We start from the raw sequence: 16928 nt of genomic DNA, 5'->3' as shown, positions 1-16928 counted from the left end.
CAGGGCGGCAACACCCCCAAACGCCACAGCAACCTGACCCGCGGGGATGCCCCCGCGGCTCCAGAAAGAACCAGGCCGAGGAAGCCACACTGGGCCAGCGGCTGGCCTCGCGACCGCTTTGGGGGCGGGGATACGGTTACCTGCTGCCGGCTCGGCCGCTCCCCGTCAGCGCCGCTCTCCTGGCAACCACCGCAGCTACGCGGAGGCCGAAAACCAGAGGGCCTAGTGACAGCTCCCAGAGTGCACCGCGCCGGCGCCCTCGCCCACGCCGGCGTTGACGTCGACCACCTCGATCTCCGCCTCCGGTCCTTTCCTCGTCTCCAGCGCTAATTGTTGCCACAGCGCCCTCACGTGGACCTTCAGGCAAGCAGCCCAGGGCCACCAGCTGCGGGAGTGGGCCTGGAAAGGGGTTCGTTTAGGGCAGCGGGTGTTTTCAACTCGCTAGCGCCAGCTCTATCCTGATAGTGAGTTTGGAGGGATGCTAGGAATTGAAAACAGCTCTTAAATATTACTTAAATAATTATTAAGTATAATTTAAATAATATCTTTGTATTCCTTATAAAGATCTTGAGGCTCAGAGAGGTTAGAAGGCTTGGGAGGTTAGGAAACAAACTGATCAGCTTTGGTCTGTTTGACTCTAAAACTCTCTAAATCAGTTACTAAAAGTAGGATTGCACTGTTTGCAATGAAATGATTTTTTACGAATATGTAAGTATATAAAATATAATTTTTAAAAATAATCAAACATCAATTATGTCAGTATTTAAGCACATAAATAGCCTTGAGAATTAAAGGTGGAAGATATGAGTAGAAATCATCACTCTTTTAACACCATTATTTGAGATGGAATAGCAGTCAACTTAATTCTTTCAACTGTGTTGCTGAATATTGTGAGGGATAAAGAAATTTGAGAAAGCAACAATAAATTTTAAAATTCCAAATATCAATTTTAGAAAAATTGTCTTAAGCTAGTGTCTCTAAGGAAGTGTCTTATTATTTGGAAAATCTTCCAATGAATGTTTGGTGTGTGGTGATTAGGACATTGAAATTATAAAGTAGACCATCAGTAAACATACAATCTTCTGTATATAAGCAGTCACTCTTCTTGTTTTTTAAAAACGAACAGACTCTTGTTTTTAAAGAATTCTTATAATGCTAGCATGGCCTTATATTTTAACATGTCCCATTATAAGTACATGTAAATACTTATAAGGTATAAAGTTTGTATCAAACATTCCAAAATTATCTTCTGGTAGTAATGAAATTAAGATTTCTCTGAGTTTTTTACTTCTGCAAAAGCAAATAGTGAATACACATGGAATCATTCTCCTCTTCCTTTTCTCAAAGGTTATAGGGATGGCTAATCCTGTGATTCATGTTACTGGTTTTACCACACTCTATTCTTCATAGGGAACAGAAAACATACATTTTTGCAACTGTTTACATCTTGGAGTGATCCTGTCTAACTTGAGAAGCAATGCCAAGTCAATCCTGGACATCTGTAGCTTCAAACGGAGGAGAGCTACCAAAGGACCGATTGACCATAGCTCACAAAAATGAGATTATCATTCATAAAAACGAAATAAAACACAAAAAAACGATAAAGTGGATTTGGGGTGGAAAATTCTCTTGGGCCTCCAGGGTGAAAGCCGCCCTGTATTGCCTTTGTCCATCATCTCCCTCTCTTCCACCCTCAACCCTATCCACGCTAGCCAAAGGAATGTACACCGAGCCTGATTTTCAAGACCATTTCCAGAGAAACTAACGCATCAGGTCTTGCCCATAAGAAGCAGAGTGGGAGGACAACTGGGCTCTCTCTGCCCACTTTCATTAGCGTTCAGACCCAAAATCTTATTTGAAAATACTCACGCCTCTCTGATCGAGTCATCGAGGCGGCGCGCTCTCCGCCAGGCAGGTGGCGCTGTGGGCTGGATGGCTGTTTCAGCCAAGCTATCTGGTCCCGGAGTCCAGGGCCTCCGCCGCCGACGCCACAGCCGCTTGTGCAGCTTCTGCTCGGGCTGCACGTGTACTGGCGCTGCTGGAGCTGGTGGCTCCGGGTGGCTAGGATCTCTGGCTGGGCGCCAGCCACAGCGGTGGAGGCAGAGATGCACGTGTTCCTGGAGGTACGCAGACAGCTGGAGAGCGCCCTGCTGATCCTGGGGTAAGGCTGGGGGTGAAAGTGTGGGCTCCTAGGCGCAGTGCCTGACTCGCTTTTCCGCTACTCGGAAAGTCTCCGCCTCCCTAGGAAGGACGGAGTTTTTTCAATTTCTTTCCTGAAGCTTAGAGATCTCTCAAGTACTCCGAGAGGAGTGCCGCCTCTCCTGTAGTCCCCCCCCACCCCCTTCGATAATCTCATCATTACCTGGGAGCTTTTTAGAAATGCAACCTCAAGCCCATCAACAGACCTTCTGAGTCAGAAGTTATATTCATTTTAACATGCTTACCAGAATTCAGATGCATATTAAAGTCTAAGGAGCACTGATGTAAAACACTGATGGCTGTGCCCGGCGTTTCCAACAAAATAGTGCGGGGGCGAGGAAGCCCCCTCCTTGCGGATCTTTGTTATAGGATACGGGATCACCGAAGTGAGAGCTTCCTGTTTTGTAAATAGAGTGGGTGGGTTTTTTTCCCCTCCCCAAACTGTTCTATGCAGAGAAACTGACACAGTCAATTAAAAACGTGTTTAGTACAATGAGTGACTAACAAAATTGCAGACTTACTGGAGTTCATTCTTTGATTCATGTTCCGAGTTCCAGTGAGAAGTCTGAAAACGTTTAACTTGTTATTCACTACATAAACAAGAAAATGTTAGGAAAAAGTGTTCTTTTATTTTGTACTATATGATCCCTTCCCCTGTACCCCTGTTTCAAATAAATTAAATGTTAAAATCCTTAAAATATTGTTACACAGCGCCACTCTGAGGTAGACTGGTGCTCAGCTTTCTCTCTTTTCCTTAAATTGGCCAAATGTGTGGCAGTTTTGGAATTTGCATGAGAACTGAATTCAAATCTCAGTGTCTTCACAAAGGTAGAATCATTTAATCTGATTTGTTTTCCACTGTAAAACGGGGATATTTAGTTCTCTTCTATCTCTCAAATCATGAGTTCAGATAAGTATCTTTAATTCCATTTTACTTTGTAGGGTTAGTAGGAACCCAAACCTTACACAAAACAAAACAACCTCCCTACTTCCTTTCATCAAAGGGGCCCTTAAGGGTTCTCTTGGATTATGAGAAGCTACCAAACGGTTCCCCGAAGTGTTTGTACCATTTTAAACTCTCACCAGAAAAGAATGAGAGTTCCAATTGCTTCACATTCTCGTCTGCATTGTGCTGTCAGACTGTTTTTTATTGTAGTCATTCTCATGGTATAAAGTGGTATCTGGTTGTCATCTTAATTTGCATTCCTTGATTGGGTACCTTTTCATTTGCATGTTGGTTATTCATATATGTTCCTTTGTAAGGTATCTTATAATTTTTTGCATAAAAAATCAGATTGTCTTACTGTTGAATTTAAAGGGCTCTTTATATCGTCTGGAGAAAACACCTTTTTCATTTCTGCCATGTGAGTATGTGAATGTTTTCTCTCAATCTGTAACTTAACTTTTTATATTTTCTTCATAGTGCTTTTTGATGAACAGAAAATTTTAATTATGAAGTCCAGTTTATTGCATTTTTCTGTACTGGTTATTGTTTTTCATGTCTTAAGAAATCTTTGCCAACCTCAAGGTTATAAAGATTTTTTTCCTGTGTGTATTTTTAGGAGTTAATATAGCTTTAGCGTTTACATTTAGGCCTGTGAATATGTCAAATTTATTTTTGTGTTTGGAGTGAGGCAGGGGTCAAGTTCTTTTTCTTTTCTCCTCTAAGGATATCCCGTGGTTTCATTGCCATTTGTTAAAAAGACTGTTATTTCTCCCATTGAAATAACCCAGTGTCTTTTCAGAAATCAGTTGACTATACTGTTTGCATGGCATGGTTTTTTTCTACCCCTTTACTCTCAATTTGTGTCTTTATATATAAAATTTTTATAGCATATACTTGGTGAAAGTTTTTTTAAACCATTCTGACAATTTTTGCATTTTAATTGGACTTTTTAGTTTATATATTGTTATTTACAGTTAACATAAATTACATGATTGAATTTTTTTTGTTCCCATTCTTAAAAGAAATGCTTGTAGCCTTTCATCTTTAGGTATGATGAAGTTGACTTCTGGCTAATCTGTTTGGTAGATTGCATAGTTCCTTTCTTTTCTATTTTAAGAGTTTTAATCATGAATAGAAAAAATATTTGTAAAATCATTTCTTCATGGATTGTGATAGTGATATTTTCCCTTTCATCATTATATCTATTAATTGTACTAGAAAAATCTATTTATGTTAAACCATCTTAGCATTCCAGGGATAAGTCTAAGCCATTCATTTATTCAATCACAGATATTTACTGAATTCCTATTCTGGTGCCAAAAACTCAGATTCTAAGTCCTGAGTATACAGGTGTGAACAGAAGCAACAGCAAAGACAAAAGTACTTCCTTTCATTGAAGTTATAGTCTAATAGTGTCAGTGGGTAGGCAGAAAATATACAAAATAAACAAAATGCTCATTGTATTGAATACAGATAAGCACCTGGAAAAAAATAAAATAGAAAAAGGGATAGGGAGAAAAATGACAAATCGGTATTCCAAATGCAAAAGTGACATTTGAGTAATAAACTGAAAGAAGTATGGTATGGAACTCTAGGGTACTGGTAAAGACTGTTGTCCTCTGAGTGGGAAAGGGTGCTTAGTTCCCAGGGATGTGGGTGGGCTGATGGAGCATGTAGTAAACAGTCATACAGTGAGTGGTATGCTGGTAAATGTTTAACAGCTTGCTCTCCATGAAAACAAAGCAACCACACAAACACAAACCTCCCTGATTTGCAACACTCACTGATTCCTACTAAATACTTTCACTGTGTGTGGTGTCAAAACTGTCAAAGTGAGTTCACCTGGATTGCAAGATGCCTACAACTTGAACAGCTGGCTCTGGTGAGACCTTTCAGTGGTTTTACACACCACTGAAAGGATGCCAGCTGGGACTCAAGAGTGAGATACGATATTATTGGGCAGTTTCAAGCAAAATATGACACCTGAAAGAAACCAAGTGAATAGTGGAGAAAGCCTCAAGTTATAAAAGGTGCCAACAACTGGAATTTCAAAAACTTTGTTTTGGATCAGTAGTAAACTTGAGAGGAAGTTGTTGTCATGCCTGAATATGTTACTATGGATTTCCTACAAATAAGGACATTTTTCTACATAACCATTATGCAACCCTCAAAATTGGGAAATTTGTTACTGTCATCTTATACTCAAACCTTGTTCAAGTTTTGCCAGTCATCGACATATCTGTAATAGCAAAAGAATCCAGTTCAGGATCACGCATTGCATTTCATTGCCATGTTTCCTTAATCTTTTAGAATGTGGAAAAGTTCCTCAGTTTTCCTTGACTTTTACGATCTTGACCCTTTTGAAGATTTATGGCCCAATTATTTTGTAGAATACCCATTCATTTGATTTTGTCTCGTATTTCCTTAAAATTAGGTTCAGGTTATACATCTTTGGCAGGAATATGACAGAAATGATTCTTTGTTCTCATTACATCCTATCAGATGGCATGTAATTTTGTTCAATTAAAGTTTGTATTTACTTTGAGATCTTTTGATAGTATATAAATACCCCGTTCCTCATCAGACTTTCATTTTATACATTCACTTATTTACATCAGTATGGACCCATAGTCCTTTTCTTCCCCCAGGGGGTTTTTAATCAAATTACACCAGATGTGGCCAGTGGTGGTACCTTTAAGATGATTTCTGTGTTTGTCTGACGTGTCCCAATCATTTATTGATTGCTTCTTTACTTTGTTGAACAGCAAGGAGTTCCAGGCTCATCTCATGCTTTCCCTGCATGAAGTCGTTTTCCCAAGGCCCCCTGTTTTGTTTGTTTTTGTTCATTTGTTTTTAAGTGGAAACTGATCTTTAGAGATCAAGATCTAAGTGCGAAGTGTGCTCATTACTATTGGGGTGTCACTTTTCCCAAGCCCATTAGTGAACAGAACTAGAGTGGGTGTGTATGTGACATATATGTGATGTTCATGTGTGAATGTATGTGTGTATTTATTTGTATCTGTATCATACATACACATAATACATATACATCTATATTTATTACCATATTTGTTTATATACATTGAAAACCATGATTTTACACTGATATTCCCAATTCCAGTCTGCCACCGTAGGATCCATTCTGGTTTTCTCCCTTTTCCTCTTTGTGACTCTGTTCCCCCATAGTGACCGTCCTGGCTTTCGTTATCCTCATGACACACGTAGTCACCTTCCCACTGTGTAACTGATATTCCACTGACATCCTTTGCCTCTTCCTTCTCCCCACTCAGTGTTGACACTATCCTCACCTGCGTGGGCTGATCGGACTGAATGTTGGTGTCTCCTCAAAATTAGTATGTTGACACCCTAAGCCCCAATATGATGGTATTAAGAGATGGGGCCTTTGGGAGATACTCATTTTAGTTGAGGTTATGAGGGTGAAGCCACCGTGGTAGGAGCCATGCCTGTACAAGAAGAGACACCAAACATTCCTCCCTCTGTTGTCTATGGATACAGTGAGAAGGTGGCCATCTGCAAGCCAGGAAGAGAGCCCTCCATAAGGACCAGACTTGCTGGCAACTTGGTCTTGGACTTCTCACCCTCCAGAACTATGAGAAATAAATGTCTTGTTACTGAAGCTACCCCGTCTATGGTATTTTGTTATAGCAGCCTGAGCTAAGATAGGATCTGAGACCCGCTGCTGAGCTCTGGGGTGGGGAAGGGGAGGGGGGCGGTGCGCGCATGGGCAGTGGGGCTCAGATTTCCTTCTCATTTTTCTTAGGATCTGACATCCCTGGTGGGTGGCCGCTTAGCTCATAGACTCTATGGTGGATGCCCTCCTCACCCAGCTGGGTTTCTCAACTTTACCCCAGGCCACTGTGCTTCTCCCACCTTTGCACAGATAACTGCCTTGCTCAACACTATGTAATTGGCTTAATTTTTCAGGAAGGGTAAGGGGGAGAGCCGTAAGCCAGAGTGGGGGCTTAGGAACCCAGTACTGACCCTCCTGGCACTTCCAAGTGCCAACTGGAAATTTGAAAACCGCTGAAGTAGCAAAGTGGGAAAACTATCTTTAGAGCAGTTGTTGGCAAACTATGGCCCGTGGACCAAATCTAACCTGTGGTCTGTTTTGGTACAGCCTGTGAGCGAAGAATGGGTTTCACATTTTTTTAAAGTGTTGTTAAAAAAGGAAAACATGAAGTAGTATATGCAACAGAGGCTGTATATGACCTGCAAAACCTGAAATATTGACAATCTGGCTTTTATATAAAAAGTTTTCTGACCTCTGCATTAGAGGATTATTATTTCTTAAACTAGACTTTTGATTGCCATAAAGGGGGTTGGGGGGAGGTAGAAGTAAGAAAAGGTGGGGGATAAACGGCAATGAAAGGAGACTTGACTCGGGGCAGTAAACACACAATACAATATACAGATGATGTGTTGTAGAACTGTATCCCCGGACACATGCGCTGGGCCGTGTTAAAGACAGTCCCCACGAAAGGGCAGGAGCCAGCTGCCCCCGCCCTGCCCCACCTAGCCCCATCGACTCCGACTCCCATCCCTCCTCCAGTCCTCCTAGCCCCAAACTGGGCCCCCATGCATTTCTGAGCCCCCCATTCTGGCTTTCTCCCCCAACATCCCCCAGCTCCAGGATACGCGGAGGGGAGACCACAGAATGCCTCAGAGGTATCTCGGGTTGGGAGAACTGGGAAGTTAATACATTATACCTGAAACCTGTATGATTTTATTAATCAATGTCACCCCAATAAATTCAATAAAAAAACTAGACTTTTGATTTGGGAAAATCTTTGGGTTTTTGATATTCTGTATTGCCAATTAAGTGCAGATTCATATACTTTCAAAAGGAACTAGCCAGAAGATAGACTTAAGATTGTCTAAGGCAAATGAAGAGGCCTAACCAAGATTCAGACCTTAACACATGGTGTGACCTCTGCACTTAGATGACATTCCTAAAGATGTTCCGCATTCTGAAGTTAGGCGACAGAAGTGGATGGCCTGCACCTGCTGTCTGCTTTTGAGAGGGAGTCAGGGTGCTCTGCCCCTATGGTACAGTGTTAAGCACATTTCAGCTTCATATGAGGACCATTTCTATATGTGTTTATCTCACTTTGTACTTTGGTTCCTGGTGGACAGGGACTGTGTTTTACTTTTTATTGCCTGGTATTCGTATTCACTAGATTTTCTTAATTACTTTTTTATTCTTAATATTGACAAGACAGTTTCTTTTCTCCTGTACCTTTTATTTTACATAATTTCAGTTTCCTTATCAATATCCTGCATAGTATATCAAATAACAATACTTGAATTTACTATAAGTAAGACATTGTAATGCTGGCCTCAGAAGCAAGACTGTTTTTGTTACAGAACACAACAAGGGGGTCCTGGGACGATATACTATTATTGAAAGAAGGCCCGGGTCTGTTATGTCCGCCGCCCTAGGAAAGATGTCTCTCAATGCCAGAGATTTGTGAAAAGGAAAGGAAATGTTTATTTAATGCTATACTAACTTAAAGTAGTGACCTAATGTCTTTATCAAAAATCCTAAAGTCCCTAAAAACACCCACAAACACACAGTCCTTCCTTCCTTCCCCCTTTGCTCAGTCCAGAGCACCGTATCTCAGGAAAGGAAATAGAAGTCCATGACTCAGGCAGTCCTCTGGTTCTTCTCAGTTAGTAATCCCTCTCGACTGGGAGACCTCCCTGGGCTCCCGGCACCCTCAGCTGAGTCACCGGGATCTCTGCTAAAACCAGGTGGTGGTTCCCCCTTCTAAAGCTGTGGGGGTCCCCACTCTGGCACAGGCACGTGGTCCTCTCTCTCAGGGCTGCAGGAAGGGAGAGTCCCCACTCTGCCAAAACTGCATGGTTCTCTCCTCCAGGGCTGCCGCGTGGTTTTCCCTCTCTCAGGGCTGCAGGAGTCTCCACTCCGTCAAGGCCTAGTGGTTCTCTCTCAATGGCTGCCGTGTCCGGGTTTAAATCCCCCGCGCCGATCTTCTTCTGCAGCCCCATTTCCGACTCCTCCTACACTTGGGCACACTTGCCCTCAATCTGCTGTCTTCTCTAGTTTTTCTGGTCGCCATCGTGGGTCTGGGCAGGTGTCACCCCATGTCATGGAGCCACTCTTCTCCCAGCTCCCACGTAGGTACTGTAACTCAGGGACCTGCCTCCCAGGTCCCATCTTGGGGGGCAGGTCCCTTTCCATCCCCCTGGCCTTGAGCATGGCCATAGATATTTAGCATATCTAAGTGACCAGCCAAAGGCTATAGGTATGCTAAATGACCATGCCATGGATTAGCTGCAAAGCTGCCCTGCATGTTCTTGCTCTGTGTGCCCCTTCCCCCAACTCACACCTGTGGGGGAAGGGGTGAAGACACCTTAAAATCTCCTGGACACCTTGAGTTCCAGACCCCATTTCAAATGCCTATTTGGGGTCCCCCCTCTTGGCTGCACTCTATAACATTTTCACTCATCCATTCATTATTCAACTAACATTTAGTTAGTGCTTGATCTCTGATAGGCACTGCACCCCTCCCTGTGTTTCCATAGTACCCTGCATTTGTCAGGAATAAGTACAGTGTAGTTTTCGTTGATCCCTTGATCATTTCTGTTTACTTTCCTGGAGCAGGTTAGAAAAAAATACATTGGTAATTCTTACCTTCCCAGTACCTGACACATTAGAGAACTCCAAAAAGATGGTTTGATGAGTGAGTGAATGAATATACAAACCATGCTAGGATCAAGGGATGCAAAGATGAATAAGCCACTGTTTTATGTTGTCTTGTTGAATTCTCTTTCCAAAAATATTTCAAAAAACAAGTGCATGACATTTGACAGGCCAGTGTTTGAAGAAGCTGAAGTCGGAGACTCGTGTGAGGAAGTAGGGGGCATGAGGAAGTGGACTGGCAGGTTGTGCCAACGGAATGGCTCTGGCAGCAGCCACAGGCAGGTCCAGGCTGCAGTAGATGGAGGAAGCTTTAGGAGAGAAAAGACAGTTGGGACTCAAGATCATTATCACTGAAAAAAAAAAAAAAAGGCACATTTGAAAGTGCATCATTACCATAAAAAAAAGCAAGAATAAGATATATGTCCCAGACCTTTCATGTAAAGTGCTCTATGACCTGATCTAAGTCTAGTATAGACCCTTTTTTTTTGGTTTGGGCTTTTTTTGTTTTTTACAATTGGTCCACTGTTATTTTTCTGGGATAGTTGACTTTAGGGCCCTTGTTGAAGAAGCACAGAGAAATCCTTGCTTGTTTTTGTTTCTTTTTTCATGTGGTGTTTAGCAATGAGAAATAATTTTTGTGTGTTTTATTTTTTATTACTAGAGAGCCAAAGGAAGGAGGCATGCCCATGGATATCTCTGTAACTCCATCCTCCCTTCAGATGAAAACCCCTGAAGGCTGCACAGAGGTCCGGCTTCCAGCAGAGGTCAGGCTTGTACCTTCTTCTAGCCGTGGGCTGCGGTATGTTGCCGGCGACGGACTGCACCTGCGGCTGCAGGCGCAGGCAGAATTCAGCTCAAGTATGTAATGCTAGCACTCCTGTTTCTGCACTAACTTTTTCATTATAAATGAAAGGTGATTTTTCCTTTAAAAAGTTGAACTTTTCCCAGGTGAAAATAACTGCTCATCAGTGGCATGGAAAGAGCTGAGGGTCAAGAGGAGCTAGGGTCTTTGCCAGCTCGAAGTTGAAGGTGTCGCTTAACCTTTCTGAGGCTTTGTTTCACTGGGTTTTTTTAGTGGTTTTTTCCTCTCAATAGACTTATTTTTTTAGAGCAGTTTTAGGTTCATAGCAAAACTGAGCAGAAGATGCAAAGATTTCCTTGTATTCTTGTTTTGTCTCTTTAATTGTAAAATTGCATGGTTCCCATGTCCAACATGAAGAGTAAATCAGATGGTTTGTGCAAGACCTAGTTTATTTTAAAGCATTTCATAGAAATTCATTAACTCAATAAACATTACTTTATACTATGCTAGGCATGATCTAAGTTCTAGGGATAGAAAAGTGAACAGCTGCCCTCAAGGAGCTTACATTCAAATGTGTGGGAATAGATAATGACCAAGTTAATTACTTGGATATAGAGAAAAGCCCTATGGGCTAAGTAAACCAGAATAATGGGATGGGGAGTACCTGGGGATGGGTGTAGAGCAGTCAGGGAAGGCCATTCAGGGGAGGTGATTAAAAAAAAATTTTTTTTAATCCTCACCTGAGGACATTTTTTTATTTCTCTTAGAGAAGAAGGGAGAGAGAGATGCATCTGTGTGAGAGAGGAAAATCTATTGGTTGTTTTCTATACATGCCTGGACTGGGATCATAATGCCTCCAGACCAGGAATTGAACCAGCAACCTAGGTATGTGCCCTGACCAGGGAATCATACCTGCAGTCTTTTCGTTATGGGATCACACTCCAACCAACTGAGCCATACCAGGCAAGGTGGGGAGGTGATATTTGGTCAGAATGATGGAAATGATCCTAGCCATGTAGAGACATTTTCAAATAGAACAGTACAAATAAAGATTTTGCAGCTGAGTTTGATGCATAATTTGATTTTGATTGTTGCTATGCCTGTCACATTTCCAATATTTTGTACTGCCACATTGATTCATGAAGATAGTAGAAGTATTTCTCAGAATGATTTATTGAATAAAATTACTGGTTTATTGCATCTCTTACCATGCAAGTAATATATTTTGGAGGATTAAAATGATGTAAAAATGGGAAACAAAGGCTGTAACAGACTGATATTAAGCTCATTATCAGAGAAGGGTGTTAAGTTTTCCAGCCGTGCCCTCAGCCTTCACTGAGGCCCCGCTTTCACTGAGACTTTCATCTGCGCTGTGTGCAGCCTGGGGGTGGGGTTGTTTTGAAGGGCCATTTCAGAGGTGGGAGCATACTTCAGTGCCCCTGAATCTCTTTGCTGGCTTTTTAAAGGAAAAAGAAGATAGAGGGAGTTTTGTACTTTTTTTGCTGGAGAGTAATTTTGCTTAAGTCCTGGATTGATGAATCACTAATGTGAGTTGGGTAGAGTTAGTTTTAGGGATAAGAGGTAGGGAAAAGAAATGTCATGGAGGTTAAATAGTGTTTGGCATAAGATAAACACTAAGAATGACTGGTGGAATATTCAGGGAAAGAAGAATGGGTCACGGAGATGGGAAACACACTAACAGACCCCCTGAGTGTACCTTGTAGTAAGGCAGAGGAAGTGGCGTTTCTGGGAAGAAGCCCTGGGGGTCTGGGCTTCAAGCCATCACCTTCTCTTTAGCAATGATGAATAATAATAGTAACCGCAGCAGGAATTTTTTTGTCTGCATATAACTTGGGAAAAAACAGTCATGAAAGCCACAGTGGGCTGTTTTCAGAGCTGCTAGTTCTCTGAGACCACAATTTTAGATCCCACACTGAGAAGGTATGAGACCTTTCAGATGCAGAATTGCTTTGCTGCCTACCCATATTCTGTAACAGTTAATATACAAATGGCAAAACCAGAATTATTTAAAAATATTTAAAATCAAACATTGTTTAATTTTGACTAGAGGACAAAATAAATTGACTGCTGTGTGTTGGTTTGCATATTGTTTGCGTTCATTAGTCTCCTGTTTCTTTATATTTCTAAAATGTGCTTTACTGAAATATCTGAAAAGAAAAGCTTTCAAAGCCCTGTTCTGTGGTGCATGAAAGGGGTATGCAAAATAGTCCACAGTGCTTAATTGCTTCAGTGCTTTCCACATAATAAGTGCTGAATGAACAAATATCAGATAGATGCATACTGAAGTACACTTGAATCAGAATGTATTGCAGGAAGTGAGTTTTGAAATTTTTAGCATTCAGTTGTGATTCACAGTTTTCAAAAACTTGACTTTTCAGCTGTATGAACGTTCTTCTAAGGACTATAGTAAACATACTGTTTTACTGATTTGAAGGTACCCTAGGTCTGATCATGACCCTTACATGGAACATAAAGTCTGATACAGCACAAGCATTAGGATGCCCCTTTATCAGAAAGCTATGACTTGAACCTGAGCCAGAGGATCATGCTGGGTGACCAGCAGAGGGAAGTGTTCACTAAAAATTTGTTTACTGGTTCTGAAAAGAATATTTTGGATGCCTTACCCAGGTCTACTTAATTTTACAATACATACCAAGTAACATAAACCAAATCTAAATTGCTTGATTCTGCCCTGGTTGGTGTGGCTCAGTGGCTGAGTGCTGACCTGCAAATCAAAGGGTGTCTGGTTTGATTCCTAGTTAGGGCACTTGCCTGGGTTGTGGGCCAGGTCCCTGGTAGGAAGCATGCAAGAGGCAGTCACACATTGTTGTTTCTCTACTTCTCTTTCTCCCGCCCTTCCCTTCTGTCTAAAAATAAAGAAATAAAATATTTAAAAATAAGTAAATAAATAAGTAAATAAATTGCTTGATTCTAATGGACATGACCTCATTTCTTTAGATTTTTTAAAATAGACATATATTTCTGTGTGTGTGTGATTTTTTTCATGGGGGAAGGGGGGGGATGAAATTTTTTTTCCATGAATAAAATAAAGGAAACTAAGAGAACATACTGCCTTATGCTGCACTTCACATAATGTGGGCAATGTATGTTTTTCAACAGCTTTGATCAGAAATTGAGTTTTGCTGTTGGAAGATTGAATTCTTCTTAGGAGCCATTCCATTCTCAGGAACCTGTCCAATAAAAACCAGTTTCAGGATTTATTTTGTTTGTACATACTAGTAATATGCTAGAGTGGACATAAATCTTGTTTAAATCAAATTAAATTTAAGAGCTTTATTTACCAGCAGTCACACTGATGAGAAAACTACACCTCAGGCATAGCAGAAGAATGCTGAGCATGGTGAAGCTCTGAGTAGTTAGCCTGGTGTGAAAGAAACTGCCCCTTTTCCCTCATTGTTAACGCTGGTATTTATGGAATCAGAAAAGTAACAGTAGGTTACCTAGCTCTGAAACACTTAGCAAAATCTGTTGTTTTTGAAAACACTTCACAATATTTACTTCTGGTGGAGTCATCAGATAATACTAATTAAATGTGTAGATCATGAACAGTATTGATCAATGGTAATTTATTGTGGCTATTAAACTCTTATACATATGTTAACATATTTGTCCCAAACCTCTAAGATGTCTGTTTTTGTTGATTTCCTTTAGAACTGATTTCAATGTTTAATCAAAGCTCACACACCCGAGGCTGTTGCACATTTTATTGCCAATCCTGTGGTGAAGTCATAATCAGGGACAGGTAAGGAATGTATTTTACACTGGTCAGTTCTGTGCCTGGCAATGGTTTTCTCTTTCCTATCAGAACTTTTGAGGTACCTGCCAAGGGAACAGTATATGGCCTTGAAGTGAGAGCCAGCTTCATGTCACTTTGAACGACATCAGCCATAAGACTCTCCAGCAATCACGGAGCAGTTCTTCTCGGGGTGCAGAGTGGAACAGTAGGGTGCCTGCTCTGGTGAAGAGAGGGTTCTCTTGGTGGAAGAGTCTGTTGATCCCTGAAACATCTCTCTTTTGAAAAAAGACATGGGACCTACTGCATGTTTACTGTGTTGGTGAATGAGATTCTTCTCCACATTACGTGAATTTTCTAAATAACAAGCTTTTGCAGTACAACTTTTTATTTGAATTATTTTTATTAGTGCCTTTCTAAAATCCATTTCCTATTTCTCTGCTTATTAAAGCAGAGCATCTAGAGAACACAAATTAACCTTTTCTTGATGATTAGGTTAACCGTATAACCTGCTCTTTCAATGTGCTGTGATTACCCCACTGAGAGGAAAAGGGCTCTTTGCTGCACCCTTTGCATTCCCTGGTTGTCTCTTTAATTATTTTCCCATCGGCTCCCTTCCTCCTGTCAGCCTCCTTGTTTCTGGGCACAAACCCTTCCCCCTGAATTTTCAGCTTCTGATCACTCATAAGCTGGAAAGACAGTTAAAAGCCTCAATCTTATCAACAGTATTTATAAAAAATGATCTAAAGTTCTTCGATAGGTGCATTTCCTCTGAGACAAACGCCTGAGACTTACATGTGAATGGATCCTTCTCCACATCTGAAACCCGCTCCTCTTCCAGGGCTCCTTGTTTCAGGGCAGGCCACACCTCTGCCCGCATCCTCAAGGTAGAATCCTGGTGGTGTCTGCTTGGGTTCCTCCCTGTCCCCCCTGTACCGTCAATCATTAGGTACTTTTGCTGCTTCCTTCCCTGCATTTCCTACAAGTCCACATTCTTCCACCCCAGTGCTCCTACCTACCTCAAGAGAGCCTACTATCTTCTCACCTGATAGCATTTGTTGCTAGCTCCTTATCTGCATAGCCTTCCTCTAGGTTCATTTTGTCATCACTTTTACACTTCTGAGGGATTATTTCCAAATGCAGTCAGCTCCCCTGTTCAACCCTGCCATATCTTCCACGGTAAATTTTGTAAGACCTTAGCATGCCATGCTAGGTCCTTTCCACTCTCTTGTTTTAGCCCCTTTTTCTCAACCTCCTTTCTTGTCTCCCCAAACAACACACCCTTATTTACACACATTCTGTGCACAGCTCAGCCTGCCTGCATCTCCCAGTCTCTCCATGCTGTCCTCCACCCTAACTGGAGTAATGAATACTCTCTTCCTTGGAATGCAGCCCATACCCTCATCTTTCTCTGGCTAGCTCCTAAGTTCAGCCCACAGGGCATCTACTGCCAGGAGCCTTCCCTGAACATTAGGTGGATTTATGCATTCCTCTGATGTTTATTTGCCTGTCTTCCTGATTAAACTGTAGGCTCTGGGGATGGGGATAGTCACTGATCCCTGTATCCCTGATCTGTGGTCATATTTGTAGTGCAGGTTGTCATAGTGGTTAGTAGTGCAGACTCAGAAGCCAGACAGTCTGGGTTTGCATCCACCATTTACTAGACGTGATCCTGGGCAAGTTACTCAAGCACTCCATGGCCTCAATTTCCGTATCACAAATAATGTAGATAGCAATAGAAGCTACGTCATAGGGTTGTTTAGAGGATCAAATGAGTTTAAGTGTTTATAACCATGCCTAGTGCATGGTAAGTATTCAGTATGTGGTAGCTGCTGCTGTAATTATTTTTACTATCATCACTTCCAATATCAGGCACCATTCTTGGTGAATAGTGCGCTCTCCATAAACTCTTGCTGGGTTGAACTGAATAAACATTAGGGTGTTTATTTTGGCCTTCTGCCATTCTCCCTTGCTTGCTTTATGATCCCTGGCAATGTCTCAAGTAGATGAGATAACAGAAAGTTACCTTAATGGAAGCGGGGGGATGTGAGCAGAGCATCCTCAGAATGATTATCTTGGATAAGAAATGAGGTGGCTCTCAATCTGTAAAGGAGAGGGGAACGTCCTTGCTCAGATTACCGAAGGGCTGAAGAGTGTGCACCCTGTGACAGGCTCACTTTAGTTAGTCTGAGCGGTTTAGAGGATCCTAGTTTACATGGTAGTTTAACCAGGAAAGCTTTCCTTCCCAGACTAGTTCAGACTTTGGTTTCATTCTCACGTGAAGTTTCTTAAACATGCGTGCCTGCACAACAATGAGGTGACCTAGTAGTTACAGTAGGAACAGGTGAAATGCAGTGTAACAGTGTTTCCTGGTACTGCTTACACTAAAGGATATGCTTGCTCATTATTGGCTGACATGTGTTTCGTTGGATAAGAGTGATGAATATGAAAGAATTTTACCTGTAACCCCAATTTTTCTATTCAGGAACTGTATCTTCTGTTTTGTGTCAATCCTTATTATGAT

At 41.7% G+C, this 16928-nt stretch overlaps 2 protein-coding genes across 13 annotated transcripts in view; one reads left to right on the top strand and one right to left on the bottom strand.

The window, feature by feature from the left end:
* DOP1A (DOP1 leucine zipper like protein A) overlaps positions 1 to 414 on the bottom strand; it is a 120507-nt gene extending 120093 nt beyond the window's left edge. For 5 of the 9 annotated variants that reach the window (XM_036024395.1, XM_036024396.1, XM_028510625.2 and 2 more), the window contains exon 1: positions 141 to 413. The gene's annotated coding sequence lies outside the window, so the exon portion shown is untranslated. Of the gene's footprint in view, positions 1 to 140 lie in introns of all 9 variants that reach the window. The other 4 variants (XM_036024397.1, XM_036024399.1, XM_028510630.2 and 1 more) reach the window with 4 other exon arrangements.
* A 1475-nt stretch (positions 415 to 1889) lies between these two features.
* UBE3D (ubiquitin protein ligase E3D) overlaps positions 1890 to 16928 on the top strand; it is a 140554-nt gene continuing 125515 nt past the window's right edge. The window contains exons 1-3 of one of the 4 annotated variants that reach the window (XM_036024403.1): positions 1890 to 2123; positions 10489 to 10685; positions 14323 to 14413. In XM_036024403.1, the coding sequence (XP_035880296.1) occupies positions 1933 to 2123; positions 10489 to 10685; positions 14323 to 14413 (479 nt within the window). In that variant the 5' untranslated portion in view covers positions 1890 to 1932. Of the gene's footprint in view, positions 2162 to 10488; positions 10686 to 11453; positions 11515 to 14322; positions 14414 to 16928 lie in introns of those variants that run through there. The other 3 variants (XM_028509491.2, XM_036024405.1, XM_036024404.1) reach the window with 3 other exon arrangements.

The sequence above is a fragment of the Phyllostomus discolor genome, chromosome 4 (assembly GCF_004126475.2).
Source record: "Phyllostomus discolor isolate MPI-MPIP mPhyDis1 chromosome 4, mPhyDis1.pri.v3, whole genome shotgun sequence".
Classification (NCBI taxonomy): domain Eukaryota; kingdom Metazoa; phylum Chordata; class Mammalia; order Chiroptera; family Phyllostomidae; genus Phyllostomus; species Phyllostomus discolor.
Note: the sequence above shows the minus strand (reverse complement) of the source record. Positions and strands in the feature narration are given on the sequence as shown.